The sequence below is a fragment of the Lithobates pipiens genome, unplaced genomic scaffold, assembly GCF_037356315.1.
Source record: "Lithobates pipiens isolate NorthernLeopardFrog02 unplaced genomic scaffold, aLitPip1_a1.2 Scaffold_18, whole genome shotgun sequence".
Lineage (NCBI taxonomy): Eukaryota > Metazoa > Chordata > Amphibia > Anura > Ranidae > Lithobates > Lithobates pipiens.
The window spans coordinates 473,711,009-473,732,446 of NW_027507758.1; the positions used below are offsets into that span (position 1 = coordinate 473,711,009).

The window sequence follows — 21,438 nt, forward strand, 5'->3', positions numbered from 1 at the left end:
TAAGCACAACATGATCCACAGCCACCTCCTCCCAGCTACGTACAAGTCCACGTGTTTCTTGAGACTCTAAATCATCCCTAAAAGACTGCTGATGCTGAGTATCAGGCTCCACCTCCATGCTGACACAAGCCTCCTCCTCCTCCTTGTCCTCTTCTTGTGTGATGGGTGGGACAGCAGGAACACTGTCTGGATAAAGGGGGCCTCTGCCTCTGTTCTGCCTCAAGTGCCCTGTCCATTATTCCACGCAGCGTATGCTCCAACAGGTGGACAAGAGGTACAGTGTCACTGATGCATGCACTGTCAATGCTCACCATCCTCATGGCCTCCTTAAATGGTGACAGGACAGTGCATGCATCCCTGACCATGCCCCACTGGCGTGGTGAGAAAAAAACAAGCTCCCCTGACCCTGTCCTGGTGCCATAGTGGCACAGGTACTCATTGATGGCCCTCTGCTGCGTGGGCAGCCGCTGCAGCATGGCCAACATTGTGTTCCACCTGGTGGGCATGTCACATATAAGGCGGTTCTTGGGCAGGTTCAACTCCTTTTGGAGCTCAGCCAGCTGAGCACTGGCATTAAATGATCGGCGGAAATGCACACAGACTTTCCTGGTCTGCCTCAGGACATCCTGCAAGCCTGGGTACCTGCCCAAGAACCGCTGCACCACCAGGTTAAGGACATGGGCCACACAGGGCACATGGGTCAGTTGTCCCTGTCGGAGGGCGGAGAGGAGGTCGGTGCCATTGTTGAAAACCACCATTCCTGGCTTAAGCTGGTGTGGCATCAACCATCTCTCGGCCTGCCCCTGCAGAGCTGACAAAATATCTGCCCCAGTGTGGCTCCTGTCCCCCAAACAAACCAGCGCAAGCACGGCATGGCATCTTTTTGCCTGCGTACTTGCGTAGCCCTTGAACACCTACGGAGCACCGCTGGTTCCGAGGACAGAGCACTGGAAGAGGCCATGGAGGAAGAAGAAGAGGAGAGGGTGGAGGAGAGAGGTGTGTCACAATCATTAGTAGCATTTTGGAGGCATGGTGGCGGAACAACCTCCAACACTACTGCACCTTGTCCTGCATCCTTCCCAGCTGCCAGAAGAGTGACCCAATGGGCCGTGAAAGATAGGTAACGTCCATGTCCATGCCTGCTGGACTGTGAATCAGTGGTAATATGCACCTTACCACTGACCGCCCTGTCCAGCAAGGCAAGGACATTGCCTTCCACATGCCGGTAGAGAGCCGGAATTGCCTTCCATGAGAAAAAGTGGCGTTTGGGGACCTGCCACTGAGGAACCGCACATTCCACAAACTCACGGAAGGGGGCCAAGTCTACCAACTGAAAAGGCAGCAGTTGAAGTGCTAGCAATTTAGCCAATCTAGCATTCAACCGCTGGGCATGTGGATGGCTGGGAGTGAACTTCTTTTGACGGTCCAGCAGCTGGGGCAGGGAAATTTGCCTGCTACAATCGGACATGGGTGCAGATTGCCCGCAAGTACTTGGCTGTGACACATCTAATTCTACACCTTCATTCCTCTCAGTGCAGGTCTCAGAGAGGACTGAAGGTCTAGTGGGGTTGGAGATCCCAGCTGATGAGGAGCAAGGAGAGGTCCGCTTTGTTCTTTGGTGTGGGTCTTTAAGGTACGCTTGCCAACGAGCTGCATGGCAGGTCAACATATGTCTGGTCAAGCATGTGGTGCCCAAGAGGCTGATGTTTTGGCCACGCGAGATACGCTTGAGACATATCTTGCAAATAGCAGTGGTGCGATCTGATGCACTCATCTCAAAAAAAAGAACTTTTGGAATAACGCACAGAGGCAGCGTCCTGCACAGGTGGAGCTCTGCGGTGTGATCCAGTCGGTGTGCTGCCCCTAAGCTTGCCCCCGAAGGGCATCCTGCCTTGTTGGAGATGTACCTCCTCCTATCAGGCACCCACGTGGAGTCAGTGACCTCAACATCCCCTCCTTCTTCATCACTGGAGCAAACCTGGCAGTATGCTGCAGCTGGTGGAACATGACTTCCAGATTGCTGTCCTTCTTGAGCATCCCCTCTCTCTGCACTCACGCTACGGCCTTCCTCTAGCTGGGTATCATCATCAGAGCCTTCAAAACGCTGGGCATCCTCCTGGAGCATGTACCCAACACTGTGCTCAAACAGTTCGGTAGACTCCTCAGGAGGACATGGTGGGTCTAGGAAAGGAGTGACTGATGATGACATTGAGACGAGGGAAGACGATGCGTTGGCAGCTGCTTTGCTAGTACCCTGAGCCTGGGTGAGAGAGGATGAGGAGGATCATCCACTCTACCAAGTCTTCGGCATGATGCGGCTCAACAAGTCCAGCTGCCGAAAATAAGGACAAGTGTGTCCCATGGCCACGTGCTGATGACTATGCACCGCGTCCACGACCAGCACTGTTGTCTCTAGACACGGAGCCTGCTTGCCCTCTTTTATTGGCTCGTGACTGTCTGCCTCACCTTGTTGGCCTTCCAGACATAGTAATGTCCTGCAGGGAGATGGGAAAACCAGCAATTGGGTAGTGTATATTGTGCTGGAGGCACACAACACCCACTAACTCCTGCAGATGCCTGTATGATAGAACACCAGCAATAAAGGGTAGATACAGGTGTATACTGTGCTGGAGGCACACAACACCCACTAACTCCTGCAGATGCCCGTATGAGAGAACACCAGCAATAAAGGGTAGATACAGGTGTATACTGTGCTGTGCTGTAGTCACACAAAACCCACTAACTCCTGCAGATGCCTGTATGATAGAACACTAGCAATAAAGTGTAGATACAGGTGTATACTGTGCTGTGCTGTAGGCACACAACACCCACTAACTCCTGCAGATGCCTGTATGAGAGAACAACAGCAATAAAGGGTAGATACAGGTGTATACTGTGCTGTGCTGTAGGCACACAACACCCACTAACTCCTGCAGATGCCTGTATGATAGAACACCAGCAATAAAGGGTAGATACAGGTGTATACTGTGCTGTGCTGGAGGCACACAACACCCACTAACTACTGCAGTGCCTGTATGAGAGAACACCAGCAATAAAGGGTAGATACAGGTGTATACTGCACTGGAGGCACACAACACCCACTAACTTTTGCAGATGCCTGAGAAAAGAACACACTGTCCCTGCCTATCTAGCTCTTTCCCTGCATGCCGGAACACACCACACAAGGCCGCCGCACTGGTGGCCTTATATAGTGTGGGGCGTGTACTAAACCCCCCTGAGCTATAATTGGCCACAGGCATCTTGCCTGTGGCCAATTATTGCTCTCTTCGCTGCCGGTGCTGTGATTGGCCAATCATGAGCCAGCAATGCACTGCAATGGCACAGTGCATTGTGGGCCGTTAGCGCCACACGAATTTGGCGAGAAGGGCCCATAACTTTTGGTATTCGCTGAACGTGCGAACAGCCGATGTTCGAGTTGAACATACGTTCGACTTGAACACCAAGCTCATCCCTTCCTCTCAGATAATGAAAGGTTCATAAAGTTATGCAGCCAGGAGACATATTGGATTTATAAATGAAACACTCTTGTGCCAAATGGTCTCAATGTAGATTTAATAATACATACTATTCTGTAGTGTTACTCTTCGTCCTCTTCCTTTCCTGTTTCTGCTGCCTCTTTTTTCCACTTTTTGCTATTTATTAATTTAACTTTAATGTAATCATGACCAATTATATAATAATTCTGCATCTGTATTTTCTTTTCTTAAGTATTCTTGTGCTTATTTTTTTGTATTTTGTAGCAATTATTCAGTGTGGGGGGGGGGGGGCATAGATTGCTGTCCTTGTGCTATTCGCTGGGTAGCCAGTGTGCCCCTGTGCCTTTAAGGAGGAGTGGGCTCACTCCAGGCTAACCTGCCCTCAATCTCTCCATTACTATATATGTGCTCCTACTAGGCTCAAAAAATTAATAGAGTTAGGACTGCAGATAATACTTGGGTGTCTTGTCAAGTCCTCTGCAGCTTATTTTAAAACAAAAAAACTGACAGCGTCTCTATTCACTACTACAATTGTCTGTAGTGAAAAAATGAAAAATGAAATAAACCGCTTCATGCTGCTCCTCCAAAATGTAGCCAGATCATAAGCATATAAAAAAGGGTTTTTTTCCCCACTTAGGACAAACCTAAGAGAAGGGATGTCCCAAAATGGTAAAGGTGTCTACTATAGCTATAGTGGGCAAATAAGAAATTGGAAATAATATAAATCTAAAAATTTTATTAAATTACAAAAATTTATACATATAAAATCGACCCAGCCAAATGGCTTACTTAAAATTAATCCTATTGTGCTCTGCATGCACGTGCTACAAATTCCCCATAGATTCTATTCAAAGTGAGCAACTACCTAAATACACAAAAGACAAACATATAACATACATTCAACAATCAACGGACAAGGTGTCTCTGTAGCCTCTGTAGCCACGCATGTGCCGATGTCCTGTTATGCATAATAAAATATGCTGGGTTAAAAACAGGTAAGCATTGTTATGGCAGGAGATCTGCGCATGCATGGTCCCTAGGGGTGCGGAGATCTTAGCGTATTCTGAATTTCCAGATAATATGTCAAATAACCCTACAAAACTAACAGCTATGCGTGTTGCCTAAATGGATCAGTGACCATCTATATTATAGATGATACTTGAACAAGTTGATGCTAAATACAGTGAAGAAAACCTTTTGATTTTCATGGAAGTTTATATGTTAAATTCAATTTTTTTTCCATATTCAATATGTACTCAATGTATTTAATATGAACTTAGACATGACCAATTGGTTTGTTGCAGGCTGGTTGGTAAGTTGAGCTATAATTTTCTTCTTTGTTTTTGTTTGACATGCGCCACCCTTCCATGTGTATCCTGCTGTAAGGGCCAGTTATAGGTTGGGGCAGTTGCTATTTGTTTGTACTGTTGGTTATTTGTTGAGGGGATGCAGTGGACTCCTTTTCTGTCATTGTGCACTTTGCTGGGTGTCCAGTGTGCCCCTGTGCTTTAAGGAGGAGTGGGCTCTCTGCAGGCCAAACCCACCCTCAATCTAAATTTAAATTCCTTCCCAGTCTCCGCAATCATGTTATTTGAAAAAAGGGGTGGGGCTCCGAAACACGTTGTTGCCTGTAAACTAACTACCTTCTGTGGTGCAGAATTGAGCTGGGATAGGTTTTCTCTGTGTGTTTGAGTTGCTCGCGGCCCTATATCTTGTGTCGGCTGCACTTTGCGGCTTTCCTCTGGCTGACCCAGCTGATCCATCCATCAGCTGAGCTTCCTTACAAGGCAAGGTGTCTGCTGGTGGCTGGTTTGGTGTCCTGTCACAGCTGTTTGCAGATCTCTTCTGAGGGTCCCTTTGGTCCATCCCTCAGTTGAGTTTTCGTGGATGAGAGGGACCAAGCAGATTTTCATGCTAACCCAGCAGCTTCTGACAGGTATCCACACACTTGTACTTGTATGGTGTCCTCTGATGCATTTATCAGCTCTCTCTCTCCCTGGCCAGGAGGTCCATCAAGCCATCTGGCCAGAGAGCTCTCTGCACACATGCAAGAGTAACTATAATATACCATTGGATCATTCTTCTGATTAATTTGCTAGTTCCTAAAAAATTGTTTCAATAAGGTGACTTTTTATCAACATGATTCTGTGACTCTTTATCTACACGATCCTCTGAATTTTAGTCTTGGAACTCTGGTTTTGTTTTTGAGCTTTGACAATCTGTTTTTTTTTTTTGTGGGTTTGGTAAATGTTGACATATTCTGTGGTCTGAGTGCACATAATCTTTCAGAGACTGCCAACATAATGTTTGGTTGGACAATCCTCTTAATTAGAATAATTTGTATCTATTTATTTGAATTATTTATTTAATAGTGTAGGGGGTTTTTGTGTTTCTCTTTAGTGGGAGTTTTCTTGCGCTGTGTTTTTCTTCTTTTTACTGTACCAATGCTAGTTTCCACTAGCTATTTATGTAGCTGCATAGGCTTCATTGCTGTGATTTGTTTTTTCTATTTTACCTTAACATTGTTGTCTGTATTATGCAAAAAAAACCTCTTTCTTCATATGTGAGTTTTTTGGTGTTTATGTAACAAACATGAATGAAAATTAAAAACTGTTTAAACTCTTGGCAGCATATAAGCGACACAAGACAGGTGGCCTCTAACACCCAGCACATATGCGTCCATGGAGGTATACGGTTGTGTGCTGAGCGTGTGCACACTGCACGCTCCAGCACACTGCCTGAGCTGTCACTCACAGGTCTCAGTTATGGCTTCTGATCTGGAGCCAGTGGGACAGACTCCTGATCATGTGACTGATTTAAAAACCAATCACATTCAGCTACTTTCACCTCTATAGGCTGCCTGACTGCAGTTTGGGAAAGATACAGGTGCAGCAACACTACTAAGAAAGTCAAACAGGTTCTCTTTACTGCACAGCCTGCAAAAGGGGATTTGTGACTAGCTATAATGATTTTTAGGTCTCCCACTACACATCTGATGTCAGTTCTTTTGGACTGGAAATATCACAGGGAGTACAGCGTCAGTATTAACAGCAACTTTTGCAATCCTTTAATAACAGTCATGGATATGCATTAATTTCATATTCACACATAATTTCTATGTCTAAATTTCCTCATTAGTTTACAGATACACTGCTAGAGCTTTGTAAAACCGAAAAAAAGTTTTGATTGAAGGGTCACTCTATGTAGTGCATTCCGTTTTTTATTGTGCTGTTTGATAAAACAAAACAAGCCTGTATGAAATATCATTGTCATTCCCATGTTCTTTGAGAAATGGCCTTGCTCTTGTAGGTGCAATGATGGTATTGAATACAATTTTTTATCACCATTCTAGATAGCGGTGGGCGAGCACCCCCATACTTCAACAGTAAATTTGTATATACTTATACTTTGATCTAGACAAAAGTGTTAACTTTTTCATCTGTATCACAATTGGCTCCACAAAATAAAAGATGACGTTTGATAAATATTATTGTAATTTCCATATTCTAAGTTCTACCATTATTTCATAAGTATGGCCTTGGAGAAATGGCTTGTGTAAGTGAAATTTTAGAATAGTATTGTAAACAATGGTATTGCCATTCTAGGTGGCAGTAGGGGATCACCCCCATCCCTCAACAATGAATTTGTAGTTGTACTTTGGTCTAGACAGAAGTGTTAAAATGTTTCCACCTTTGTCTCACTTGGCTTATACTTAAGGCATGGAATTCTTTCACTGCAAAACGGTGAATTTGTAGTTTATACTTTGGCCTAGACATAAGTGTTAACATTTTTCCACTTGTGTCACAATTGGCTTGTACAAAAGAAGCCTGTATGAAATATTATTGTCGTTCCCATGTTCCAGTTCTATCATTTCATAAATATGGCCTTGGAGAATTTTTTCTTATAGGTGCAATGATGGTATTGTAGTACAAATAATGGTTTCACCACTCTAGATGGGTGTAGGGGAGCACCATCCCTCAACCATGAATTTGTCCTTATAAGTTTGTCTAGACATAAGTGTTAACATTTTCCACCTGTGTCACACTTGGCTTATTTTTAAGTTTAGCACGGAACTCTTTTACTGCAAAATAGTAGCAAAGGGCATCAAGGCAGCAGTTAATGTTAGATATACAGAGTGTCACCTGCAAAAATATGCTGATATGTTTTTTTACTGTGCAGTCAGAAATGATCTGTCTTCGAGCCAGAAACTGCAAGAAGATGCCAATATGAGTAAAACTAAAGCAAATCACAAACACCACCAAATTACAGATGATTATGCGTACAATAACAGCCTTGGATTCTTCAGACTCTACTGAGGAAGAAATGGGGACCAGTAATGTCCTGATGATCTGAATAGAACAATATAACATGATGGTCATAGGGATCACAAAGCCAAACATTTCCAGAGGTATTATTATGTTAGGACTCCAAATGTTGTCAGACATGTTATGAAAACATTTAACATTTTCCGATTTTTCTTTGTTAAAAAATGTGAATAGGGACACACTCCACACAAAGACCCATATAGTGACACATATTATTATGGTCTTTTTGGGTGAGCGTAGAACCCTGGCCCAGAAAGGATGCATAATGGCTATGTATCTGTCCAAGCTGATGAACATAATTGTGTAGATGCTGCCATACATATTCGTAAAGTAGAGGGATTGTAGGAAGCCACACAGATGACTGTTCACCTTGATTTTATCTTGGGAGAAGTGTATTTTTATAGGTAAAGACAGAACAAGAAAGAGATCCAGGATTGCCAGATTCATCAAGTATATTGAAGCTTCTGTGTATTTTTTCATGGAACAACAGAAGATCCACAGAGCGAATAAGTTCAGTGTGAAGCCCAGGATAAATGTGGGAATATAGATCACCATTTGAATAGGGTCCAGTATTGAAGAAGTATTCAAATATGGGCAGCTGTCTTTGCTCACGTTCATTATTCTGTTAACACAAGACAATTTAACATTTTTGTTTTACTTTTCTCACCACACAACCCCAGCTATTCTTTTATAATTTTTTTTTTTTCCTGGAAAGGTCTACAGCAGAGATTAAATTACATTTACTATGATAATTCCAGAGGCAAATCATAAACTTCAATTCAAAGTAGACTCAACCAAATACACTTACACACAATTGTGAGACCTTTTACTTACCAGTTTTACTATTAGTTTTTATGGTGTTTGTCTAAAATGTCTTTCTAGATTGGTCCTTCGTGTCTGGAACACTTTGATATGCTACAATTGGCTGTCTCTTAGATTCTCAGAGTCTCTCATGGAAGAAACTTATTCCAAAACCATTTATTTTACCACTCTGATTAAATCATCAAAATACTTTTACCTGATTTGCCCAAATCTCACAAAATCTTGCATTCTTGGTTTCTTTATCTCTTTTACCTCACCATGCTTACCATGATTTTGATAACAATGTGTACAGTCCATTCACTGCTAACAAGAAGCTAGTTTATGAGTTACAGTTCAAAAGAGGAAGATATTTTATGTATAAGGCATATTCAACTGGGATTGCTATTTTAGTTTTGCAATGACACATATTACCACTTTTTTTAACCAATGAAGCACCCGAGACTCATCCAGGCTGACAATCTGATGGATGTCATGGTCGTTATTCTATACATACATGATGAACCTCACTTGATAGTGAGACTAATCAATATCCGACAACAAGATTGTCAACCTCTGGATGAGCCTCAGGTGCTTCATCACCCCAATCCCCTTCTTTATTCTCTATTTTCGGGGGAGCATTTGTCTCTCACTGTATTACTTTCCATTGGATGCTGGGGTCATGGTCCCTCCTTGTGGGATTCGTATCGGCATGCACAAATTTGTTTAAGAGGCTTATGTATACGAGGCTTCACAGTTTCCTGATGAAGCTAACCACATGAGCTCTGAAAGATTTTACCCCCTTCATGCCCATGTCTTTTTTTGCTATTTAACACTGCACTATTTTACTTTCTGCTACAAAACATATACAATAATTGGTTTACATGAAAGTTATAGTGCCTACAAACTATGGTACTGTATATATATATATATGGGATTTTTTTTATACTACTAATGGCGGTGATCCGCAACTTATAATGGGAGCAGCGGACAATCTGACACTGGCACTGGGGGGGGGGGGCTGAGTAACTGACATCACAAATGACATTAATACAGTAATCTGTATTAATACAGTAATTAAAGGGATTGTAAAGTAAAAATTTTTATTTTTTTAAAATAACAAACATGTTATACTTACCTCCACTGTGCAGCTCGTTTTGCACAGAGTGGCCCCGAACCTGCTCTTCTGGGGTCCCTCGGCGGCTGTCTCTGCTTCCTCCCGCAGGTGCTTCTCACGTTCATGCGAGCTCCTTCGCTGGTGAGAAGCACCTGCGGGCGCGCTCCCGTGATACAGCCGGCGGCTATAGCCGCTCGCTGTATCACAAGGCCCCGCCCCCCGGCGCGCTGCATCATTGGATGTGATTGACAGCAGCGCGAGCCAATGGCTGCGCTGCTTTCAATCCATCCACTCCAGCCAATCAGCGGCCAGGCTGAGCGGCGAAGAGGACGGCGGGGGAGAGCGCTGGATTTTCGAGGGGTCAGGTAAGTAAAACGGGGGGACTGGGGGCGCCGGCAGTGTCAGATGTTTTTTCACCTTACCTTTACAACCCCTTTAATAAGTAATAAATACTATCACTGTACTAATAACACTGACTGAGAAGGGTGTTAACATCTAGGGTGACCAAGTGGTTAAATGTGTGCCTAACTATGTGTAATATGTATAAAGTATGCTGCTTTTGCAGGGATAATAAACAGAGAGACAGTTCCCTCTGTACAGGGCTCTGTGTTGATTGTCAACACAGAGCTCTGGGCTGTGATGGTAAATAGCAGATCTGCAGGTCTGGGGCCATGAATCATTGGCTGGACTTGCTGACAGACTCCCCCTGTGTACAATCACAGCGGGTGCTTTCAGGGGGGGGGGCGAGCATTTGTACGCCCTAAACTCAGGAGCAGACAGCAGGCTACCCGTCCACAGTACATTATGGCACCACAGGTATGGAGTTGACAACTATACATCCCAGAGGATTGTACCTTCATTCTAATATGTATGTATTTATACCTGGCATAGAGGACAGGTAGTGTTGGGTAGATAATCCCTTGTATAATCTGAATAAATTACTATCTTTTGTAATGAAAGGGTTAATGCCTAATATAGTATCTTTCATACTGTATTTAAGGTGGTTTTAATATGAAATATATTTTCATAAATAAAAATTAAGTTATATATAAAATGTTCAACTAAATGTTGTTTATTTACAAGTGGCACTTGAAAAGTCTTCCCTCTTTTTCTTTTATTTTCCATAGATACAATGATAAATTGAGTATGTGGTGTAGGTAAATTTATGGCCAGTCATTCCAGAGGTTTTGTTTAGGAAAAAATATTGAATTTTTATGATTTAGATGATGATCAGATTATGTTCTAGGAGCCACATATGCAGAAATTCAGAACCTGCGTAAACTACAACACTACCTGTCTGTAGTTTGTATGTTCTCCCTGTGCCTGCTTGGGTTTCCTCTGGGTACTCCAGTATCCTCCCACACTCCAAAGACATGCAGGTAGGTTAATTGGCTTCTGTTCAAAATTGGCCCTAGTATATGAATTGGGACCTTGGATTGTGGTCTCCTTGAGGGTAGGGACCAATGTAAGTGTGCAATGTACAGGGATAGGAACAATTGTAGACACTCAGGTTGAACTAGATGGACTGGTGTCTTTATTCAACCTTACTAACTATGTATTAAGCTCTTGAAAGTATAATTCAAGCCTAACACTAACTGATCTTAAAATGTTCCTTCTCCTGCCTACCCTGTGTAAAAAAAGGTCTGTATACTTACCTTTTTTTTATTTCAGTTCGGTCCGGTCACATGGACCTGTAGCTTTGACTCCCATGTGTTATAAATTGCATGGCAATAGTTGGAAATGACCAAAGCTGGGACATCACCCATAGGCTCCTATGGCCCAGCCATTGTTGGCACTCCCTCCTCTCCCTTGCAGCCACCGTTCATTTGTAAGACTAGTTAGCATTAAGCTGGTCATACATAGATCAAAATTTGGCCAGTTCAGTAGCAATCAGCCACAGGTCGATCTATCTATGGCCATTCCCATTAATGAGAAGTTGATCTATTGACTGACTTCTCATGGCCTGGCTTGTTGAAAATGTTTTGCTTTATCAGCGCATACAGCCAATCGGCTGCAGGGCTGATTGGTGTATTCTAATGGCAAGTCAATCCCACTGTCCAGTGTCTGTGCAGGGAGAAATCCTGTATACACCTTAAATGTGTGGAGGGTGAAATTCATTTTTTTTTCTGTTGGCAAAAATGAAAAAATATAGATTTGAATTCCACTCAATAGCTAAAAATAGCAAATGTCCACTCTCTTTAAGGCTGTTCCTAAAGCTCTAATTGTATGTGAAAGTTGCTATATCAGGTTTACTCATTTAGCATTACCACATGTGTTAAAACTTTACTGACTCCTTTTATCACAATGATAAACAAAGCTCTCATTCATGTGCAGTATGAGCAGACTATGGCTTTCATGACGTTGCATGTTTAGACAGCTAGTAAATATTATACAATCACACATTTAAAGAGGCTATGTAATGAGTAGGTATAAGCAAAGTGATGTACAAGAAATTGATTTCTCCTGTGAACTTACCGATTGTGAAATTAAACCTGAATTATTTTCACATTTTGCCATGCAGACTACTAAGGGAAATTTTATTGAAAAAGATTGTTTCTTGATGCTAGGTTCATACCTATGTGGGCAGTGTTTGCGTGGGCATGGCAACCCATTGAAATGAATGGGCTGCTGTGCCAGCATTTCCCCCCCAAAAAAGGTGCATGCACTTTTTTTAAAACAGTGTCCTCCTATAATACTTACCTAAGCCCAAACCAGCAATATGCACAAGAGTCAAGGCTCTCCCGGGTCTCTCCCTAGTAATTGGCTGATATGCAGCAGGAGGAGCTATTGGCTCCCGCTGCTATCAACCACAACCAGTGAGGTAGGGCTGAACTGTGTTCTCTATGTCCTAGGGACACAGAGAGCCAGCTCGGGAGTGGCTTGCTATGGGGACACCTGGCAAGGAGGAAAGGCTCAGAGTGCCGGCAGGGGGACTCGAGAAGAGGAGGAATGGGACTGCTCTGTGCAAAATCATGTTGCTTTGCAAAGTGTTTCATTTAATTTGTGAATTTATTTTCTTTGTAATTTCTTTTGTCTTTTTTTCACAGAACTAAAAAAGCTACATTATAAAAGTAATATTTGTGTACTCTTAGGGTACATTTTCTTTTTTCCTGTTCGCGTCTGTAAAAGAAAAGTCTAGTTACACAAAAAAATTCTGAAAAAATACAAATACATTTTCTGTACCTTCCCTTGCACCCCCTTCCTCCCCTTGTGCAGTAACTATAATAAAGTGTTCAGATCTCTCCTGACACCATGTATTTATGTTCAGATACAATCAGAATGCATTTCATGAAAAATAACCACAATTGCTGGAAAATAGATATAAGAGAAATGTTCAGTATGCTGAAATGAAAAACATAACACAACCCTCTCCCATAAAAAGCACATTCTGTATTTATTGGCATATAACACTCACTTTTTCACCATGAAAATCGTGTGCAAATAGTGTGTGCGTGTTATACGTCAATACTGCAATTTGGGCCACCTAGAGGGGAACAAAGAGGAGGCCGGACGAGCATCATCTGATTACATACAGCGAGAATCTCCTGTTTACTTAGTAGCTTCTGTAAAAGGAAGTCCTGTCTCCTGGGCCAGCATTGGACCACTGTTCTGTCTATCATAGAAGCCGGTCCAGGAGGCGAGACTTTGTATTAAAGAGGCAGCCGAGTAAATAGGAGATTCTCGCTGTATGTAATCTGAATCTGAAATGTAATCCCACCCCCCTTCCTGTCCCCTCCAAGGCAGCAGTAATCTGATGTGAGGCTGCAGATGGGCATTGATCAGGCTGCATTCATGGCAATGGTGAGGCTGCATATGGGCATTGATCAGGCTGCAGATTGGCATTGATCTAGCTGCATTCATGGGCAATTGTGAGGCTGTAGATGGGCATTGATCAGGCTGCATTTATAGGCAATTAAGAGCCTGCATATGGGCATTGATAAAGCTGCATTAATGGTCAATTGTGAGGCTGCAGATGGCATTGATCAGGCTGCATATTGGCATTGATCTAGCTGCATTGATGGGCAATTGTGAGGCTGTAGATGGGCATTGATCAGGCTGCATTTATAGGCAATTGAGAGCCTGCAGATGGGCATTAATAAAGCTGCATTAATGGTCAATTGTGAGGCTGCAGATGGCATTGATCAGGCTGCAGATGGGAAATGGTGAGGCTGCATTGATGGACACTGACTCTTATTTTGCTTCAAAGTTCTTTATTTAAAATTTTAGTTTTTTTCCTGAAACTTCCCTCCTAAAATGAAGGTGCGTGTTATACACCTCTGCGTTTTTATATGCCGATAAATACAGTATTATAAAAATTTCTCTCTCTAAATATGCAAAAATGATTATTGTTGCAATTTATAATTACTTATTATATATTGTAATAATATTAATTTACTGTTTTCAAATGTTATGCGGGTAAGGATTGCTATACGTGTCTTTGTGATTTCAGTATAAAAAACATTAATACAATTGTATTTATTTTTCAGCAGTGTCGCTGTTTTTCTTAAGAAGAACATTAACGTTTCTCCATATTTAATGTCATCTTCGCAACTAATGTGGGGTGGGTATGTTGTAACAAGAACAGGTCCTGGATAGTATAAAGTAGCAAGTTTAAAGTAACCATCAGGAGACATTTTAAGACCATTGTGCCCTTAAAAAAAAAATGTTTCGCTTCATTCAGCACAACCAGCGAGTTTCACTCATACCTAGTGATGAGTTAAGAAAATCAACAGCTATAACCAGCCAACAATACGGTCATATAAGAAAAAAGCAGTAAATCTACCAACCACTATATATTCAGTTGGGTAACACAATTATCCTCTGACTTGACAAACTGCAATTCAAAAAAAAATCCTTTATTGACTATGTGACTTCCCTAATGAATCCAAATCATTTAAAGAATTGCTAAGTGTTAGCCATCGCTGTTCACCACCTAACCACACCTTTAAGCAGTTGATCTTGGTGTATTTTGCAATCAACTAATAAATGTAAATTTAGTTTTTCTGTGAGCTATTAAAACTTTGTATTACATTCTAGTATACAAGCTCAGGATTTTTTTTTTTCAACATACACTAAACAGCTCAATGGAAATTAAACCAATAATAAAACTGTGTGAGGGCATCTAACATACTCTCTGCATTAACTGTCTTCCAGCTCTTGTACTGATAAACTAATCAGAACCTAAAACAAGGTATCTACAAAATAAGCACTGGCTATTCTATATAATAGTAGGCAACTCGGGTGTGTAAACAGTCAATAAAATAAGTCTAAAAAACAATCACTGATTTTATATAATTTTGGCCAGCAATAATGTCCATCATAAATAAAAACATATATTCTTGCAAGCGGCTTAGACATTTTTAAAACAATATACTTACATTAATTGTCTTTAGATGTCTCCAGTCAAAAGATTTTTTTACTTACATATACAGGCTCTAAGGGAAAGCAGTGTAAAGCAGCTGAAAGGTTAGAAGTGAATGCATTAATGTACTTTAACTTCAATGCCATATTTCACCATTTGTAACCACTTCCCCTATATGTACGAAACTGCGGTACATGCCAGCTAACTATTGCATATGTTTAACATTCAATATGTGTGACTTGGCCTGTACTTCAGTGTCTGTGCAATGATTTTGTACATATGCAAGGATTTGTAGGTCTATATAGGGAAAGCAGACGTTTCTCAAAACTGAGGTTGTAAAAATAAAAAAAATAAAAAATAGTGAAATACAAAAAAGTACATTCTGTATATGCAGTTATAAGCTAGCTTCTGGATAGACCCCAAAATGGTCAAATTAAGACTTTGTTTTATGAATGATGCCATAAGTAATTTTAAGTAATTTATAGTAAATGTAAGGGTTTATTCTCAAACAAAAGGAGCAGTGTGTTAGTGCAGATTCCTAGAAGTCCTCTATTTACCTGACTACAGTAACCTGACAGATGAATTCTAATGGATGGATCATATACAGTAGGCTATGACGCTTTGTACGTGATCTTCAAATGATCAGGACTACTGTATCTACTGAGAGTCATCTGTGGGCATCATGATAGATATTGTAGGCTCCTAAGAAAAGACCATTGGACATTTAGTTCACACATGCATGTATTCAGGTTTTTTTTTTTCCAGAGAATAGGTGCAGGAACTTCCCCTTCTGAGTCACTTCTTGTCTCTGCCCCTACCCACCTCCAAGCACCATCGCTTGTTTCCACTCCCTACCCACCTCCTGGTATTGTATCTTTTAGAGAGTACAGAACCATTTTTTGGTGCTAAGGCATTTGTATGTAATTTGTTAATAACAAAAAGAAAACCAGTAAATTAGATCCTCCACATGCAGCAGCAATAGACCCTTCCCAGAAACAATAGAATTCCCCATCAACAATGGGCCCCATTGACAATAGATCCTGGTAGCAACAACAGATTTCCCAGCAGCCAGACCAGCATCAATGGACTCTCCAGCAGCCAGCAACAATAGACCACTCCCTCAACAGTAGATCTCTTCCAGTAACAATGGACCCCCCGGTAACATAGGCCCAACCAGCAATAATAGATCCCTCCCCAGCATCAAAAGACCTCTTCAGCAATAATAGACTGCCACACAAAAATAAATGCCCCCCAGCAAAAATAGATCCCCCACCAGCAACAATAATAGACCTCCCCAGCAACAATAGACTGCCATGCAAAAAATAGATCTTCTTCAGGAACAATAGATCCCCCAGCAGCCATGAACCTTTCAGCACACCTTGCCATTACATATATTTAGTGTCGGATGTGCTAGAACTGCATTCCTCCATGTTCCCACTAAAAAAAGCCCTGCATGACATGTAATAAATGCAGATGAACCTAGCCCCTAAATTCCCATTAAAGCATGTAATTTTAAATAATTTACATTCACAATCTCTCACTAGACTGTAGTGAGAGTGGACGATTAATATTTAATGGGACTTTAAATGTGCCTCAATACAAATATGCAACAAAGAAGTGATAAAACATATTAAAGAATGTATATTGTTAATGCTTTTAACTATTATAACAAAGATCTTGTGTTTTATCCTTTTTTTTTGTATATTCCTATTCAGGCACATTTAAAGTTCCATTATATATTAAATACCCACTTATGATCTAGTGAGGGATTGTGGATGTAAATTTGTTCAAACACTTTTTTTTTAACCACTTCAGCTCTGGAAGGTTTCACCCCCTTCCTGACCAGAGAATTTTTTGCAATTTTTGGCAAAGCGCTATTTTAACTAGCAATTGTGCGGTCATGTAATGCGGTACCCAAACAAAATGTATGTCCTTTTTTTCCCACAAATATAGCTTTCTTTTGGTGGTATTTGATTGAGTTTTATTTTTGCGATTATAAACTAAAAAAGACAGAACATTTTGAAAAAAAAAAATTATATTTTTTACTTTTTGTTATAAAAAATATCCAATAAACTCAATTTTTGCCATTCATTTAGGCCAAAGTGTATCCAGCTACATGTATTTGGTAAAATAAATCTCAATAAGCGTATATATATTGGTTTGCGCAAAAGTTATAGCATCTACAAACTATATATCAGGGATATGCAATTAGTGTATCTCCAGCTGTTGCAAAACTCCAAGTCCCATCATGCCGCTGGCTCTGAGTGTCATGCTTGTGGCTGTCAGAATCTTGCTATGCCTCATGGGATCTGTAGTTCTGCAACAGCTGGAGGTCCAATAATTCCAAATCCCTGGTATATATAAAATGAAAGTTAAAGATCTAAAAAAATGGGGAATCTAGCGCTACCTTATATTGAAAAGATAAAAATACTAGAAATAACGAAAATGATAAACCCTGGTGACACCAACAATCCTAATGTCGCAACACTTTCATAAATTGAACCCTTCTGTGCCAAAAAAAGACTCTTTCAAATACTGTAAAAATTTTTACTTGTGTCAAAAGAAACAGGGTTCAATATTTCCAAAAAAGTGCTTAGTGGAAAATCTCTGCAAAACAAATATTTCCAAAAAGTGCTTAGTGCAAAATCTCTGTGCAAATCAATGTGATGTTCTATGCGATTTTAAACTTAAAATTGCATAGGTGCTATTACGTGTTGAATTATCCAGCAACTAATAAACCCCATACATTAACACTCCTCAGATTATAAAGTGCAAATATGTAACAAGTTATAAAGTGCAAATATCTGTAAACATATACTCCAAAATTCATAATAGTGTAAAAACCATCAAGAAAAAAGTCCAAAAAAAAGGAAGGAAAGAAAGGTACTCTATATGGGAATATATATATGTGGGATATATGTCTGGATTCCCTAGACAGGAGAAGGTATATCACAGTATATAAATATATGTCACAAAACTTGAATCCATATAAAAATTCTAAAATGAAAAAACCAAAGAAATACAGAAAAAATTGTAAATAAAAAAGAAGAAGTAAATAAAAATGACTCAAACCAATCCAAAAATATATCAAAACGAATATACATCAAAAAATTTTTTTTATATGTATACAGCCAAAACACCCATCAGAAAAAAAATAAAAAACAAAAAAAACAAAAAAGAAAAAAGCAAAAAAAAACAAAGAAAAAAAGGATGGGTGTTTTGGCTTTATACATATAATTTTTTTGATGTATATTCGTTTTGATATATTTTTGGATTGGTTTGAGTCATTTTTATTTACTTCTTATTTTTTATTTACTATTTTTTCTGTATTTCTTTTTTTTTTTTCATTTTAGAATTTTCATATGGATTCAAGTTTTGTGACATATATTTATATCCTGTGATATACCTTCTCCTGTCTAGGGAATCCTGACATGTATCCCACATATATATATTCCCATATAGAGTACCTTTCTTTCCTTCCTTTTTTTGGACTTTTTTCTTGATGGTTTTTACACTATTATGAATTTTGGAGTATATGTTTACAGATATTTGCACTTTATAACTTGTTACATATTTGTACTTTATAATCTGAGGAGTGTTAATGTATGGGGTTTATTAGTTGCTGGATAATTCAATACGTAATAGCACCTATGCAATTTTAAGTTTAAAATCGCATAGAACATCACATTATTGATTTGCACAGAGATTTTGCACTAAGCACTTTTTGGAAATATTTGTTTTGCACAGAGATTTTCCACTAAGCACTTTTTGGAAATATTGAACCCTGTTTCTTTTGACACAAGTGAAAATGTTCACAGTATTTGAAAGAGTCTTTTTGGGCACAGAAGGGTTCAATTTATGAAAGTGTTGCGACATTAGGATTGTTGGTGTCGCCAGGGTTTATCATTTTCGTTATTTCTAGTATTTTTATCTTTTCAATATAAGGTAGCGCTAGATACTCTGTTTTTTAGATCTTTATTATTTGTGAAAACCCCTGTGGGGATTTCTTTGCTGGGGGGGCTGCAACCCATTTATTATTCTTCCTTTAAAAAATTATATTTTTTCTTTATTATCTTTTCCGCTACCTGTATTACATTAGCGCGGTTTCTTCAATATTTATATATAAAATGAAATTTATGCAGCTTTTACTTTCTGAATGCCTATCTCAATTCTCGTGGTGCTAAAATAAAATTACATTTTTTTTGTCACAAGAGTTTGAAAAATGACAAAAAAATTTAATTCTACACAAAGTTGCAAGTGAAATTATATATTGCTCACACATGCCATGGGTATAAGTGGTATTACACCCAAAAATACATTCTGCTGCTTCTCCTGAGTGTGGAGATAACACGTGTCAGATTTTTTGGGAGCCTTGACGAGTACGGGTTCGAAAAACCAATCACCGCCTTCAGAAGTTCAAAGGGCGTAAACTGCTCATTTCACTTCCTCACTACCTATCACAGTTTCAAAGGCCCTGAAAAGATAGCACAAACCCCCCCCCATGGATTTTTTTTTTTTTTTTTGCCACAAGGTTCTGGAAAATTACAACATTTTGTGTCACTTAAATGATATATTGCTCACACATGCCAAGGGTATATGTGGAATTACACCCCAAAATACGTTGTCCTGATTATGGCCATACCACGTGTGCCAGTTTAGCCTCATACAGGACCCCAAAAACCAATCACCGCTTTCAGGCTTTCTAAGAGGCATAAATTGCTCATTTCACTTCCTCACTACCTATGACAGTTTTGGAGCCCATAAAATGCCAACATAGCACAAAAGCCCCCAAATAATCCCTTTTCGGAAAGTAGACACCCCAAGCTATTACTGAGAGGCATGTTAAGTATTTTGCAGATCTTGCTTTTTTTTCAAAACTTTAGAGATTTGAAAAGAAAAATAAATTTTCCCTTTCTTTCTTCATTTTCCCAAACTTTGTGGCAACAAATGAAATCTGCAAAAAATACTGATTCAACATGCCTTTTAGCAAATAGCTTGGGGTGTCTACTTTCCGAAAAGGGGTCATTTGTGCTATCTTGACATTTCAGGGCCTCTCAAACTGTGATGGGTAGTGAGGAAGTGAATTTACGCCCTTAGGCCGCGTACACACGACCGGACTTTTCAACGGACTTGGTCTGGCAGACAAGCCGACGGACTTTGCAGCTGAGGTCCGCCAGACTTTCAAACGAACGGACTTGGCTACACACGATCACTCCAAAAGTCAGACGGATTCGAACGTGATGACGTAGAATATGGAAGTTCATAGCCAGTAGCCAATAGCTGAGAAGTAGTGAAGGACTATGTGTGTATAAACCAATGTGGGTGTATTCACAAGTGCTGCAAAATGTGCAGGTTCACAATAACACCAAAAGAACAATAATAAATGTAGAATTTTGCGCAAAAGTGAAATAACTCAAAATTTTAATTAAAAAATTAGGGTGCCTATGGAAATGGTGACTGCTAGGAGGGCAATTCCCAAAAAATATTAAAAGTTTAAAAAAAGATAAGTGCAGTGGGGAGGAAAAAAAATAAAAAAATGAAAGTGTACAAAATAAAGTAAAGATAAAAATAAAAAGTAAAAATACTAAAAGGAGTAAAAATAGAAATGAGAATCAAAAAAAATACAAATAAAAATTAAAATAAAAATGTAAATAAAAATTCCAAGAATAAAAAAATAAAAAAATGGAAAAAATGAGTGAAGAATGGAAAATATAATCAAAGTGAGGAGTGTATAAGGTATTTACAAATTTTTTATACTTCATCATGATTAACCTTATCACATATATACGTATTATCTTCTTATTGTATTTATTTATTTATTTATTTATGCTGTTTATTAATTAGCCCACTGAGCATTTTTTGATACACATATTTATTCAAGAGGGATTCATGAATTAATTGTTGAATACCTTATACATTCCTCACTTTGATTATATTTTCCATTCTTCACTCATTTTTTCCATTTTTTTTTTTATTCTTGGTATTTTTATTTACATTTTTATTTTATTTTTTATATTTTGTTTTTATTTGTATTTTTATTTCTACTTTTATTAATTTATTTATTTTATTCTCATTTCTATTTTTACTCCTTTTAGTATTTTTCCTATTTTTACTTTTTATTTTTATCTTTACTTTATTTTGTACACTTTCATTTTTTTTTTTTTTTTTTCCTCCCCACTGCACTTATCTTTTTTACACTTTTAATATTTTTTTGGAATTACCCTCCTAGCAGTCACCACTTCCATAGACACCCTAATTTTTAATTTTAATTTTGAGTTATTTCACTTTTGCATGAAATTCTACATTTATTAGTAACCAATAGCTGCCCTAGCTTCGGTT

The 21,438-nt window shown here is 39.5% G+C and overlaps 1 protein-coding gene across 1 annotated transcript; it reads right to left on the reverse strand.

Moving 5' to 3' along the window:
• Window positions 1-6,535: 6,535 nt before the first annotated feature.
• On the reverse strand, window positions 6,536-15,211 carry LOC143988632 (G-protein coupled receptor 55-like). The gene is made up of 2 exons (XM_077488336.1): window positions 15,116-15,211; window positions 6,536-8,444 (listed from the first exon to the last, which is right to left on the reverse strand). Exon 2 carries the CDS (start codon window positions 8,438-8,440, stop codon window positions 7,505-7,507), a length of 936 nt encoding a protein of 311 aa, XP_077344462.1. The 5' UTR covers window positions 8,441-8,444; window positions 15,116-15,211; the 3' UTR covers window positions 6,536-7,504.
• Between the last annotated feature and the right edge of the window lie 6,227 nt (window positions 15,212-21,438).

Bases quoted from the DNA above. Each gene is read 5' to 3' on its own strand.
- LOC143988632 (XM_077488336.1), bottom strand. From the start codon at position 8,440: ATGAACGTGAGCAAAGACAGCTGCCCATATTTGAATACTTCTTCAATA.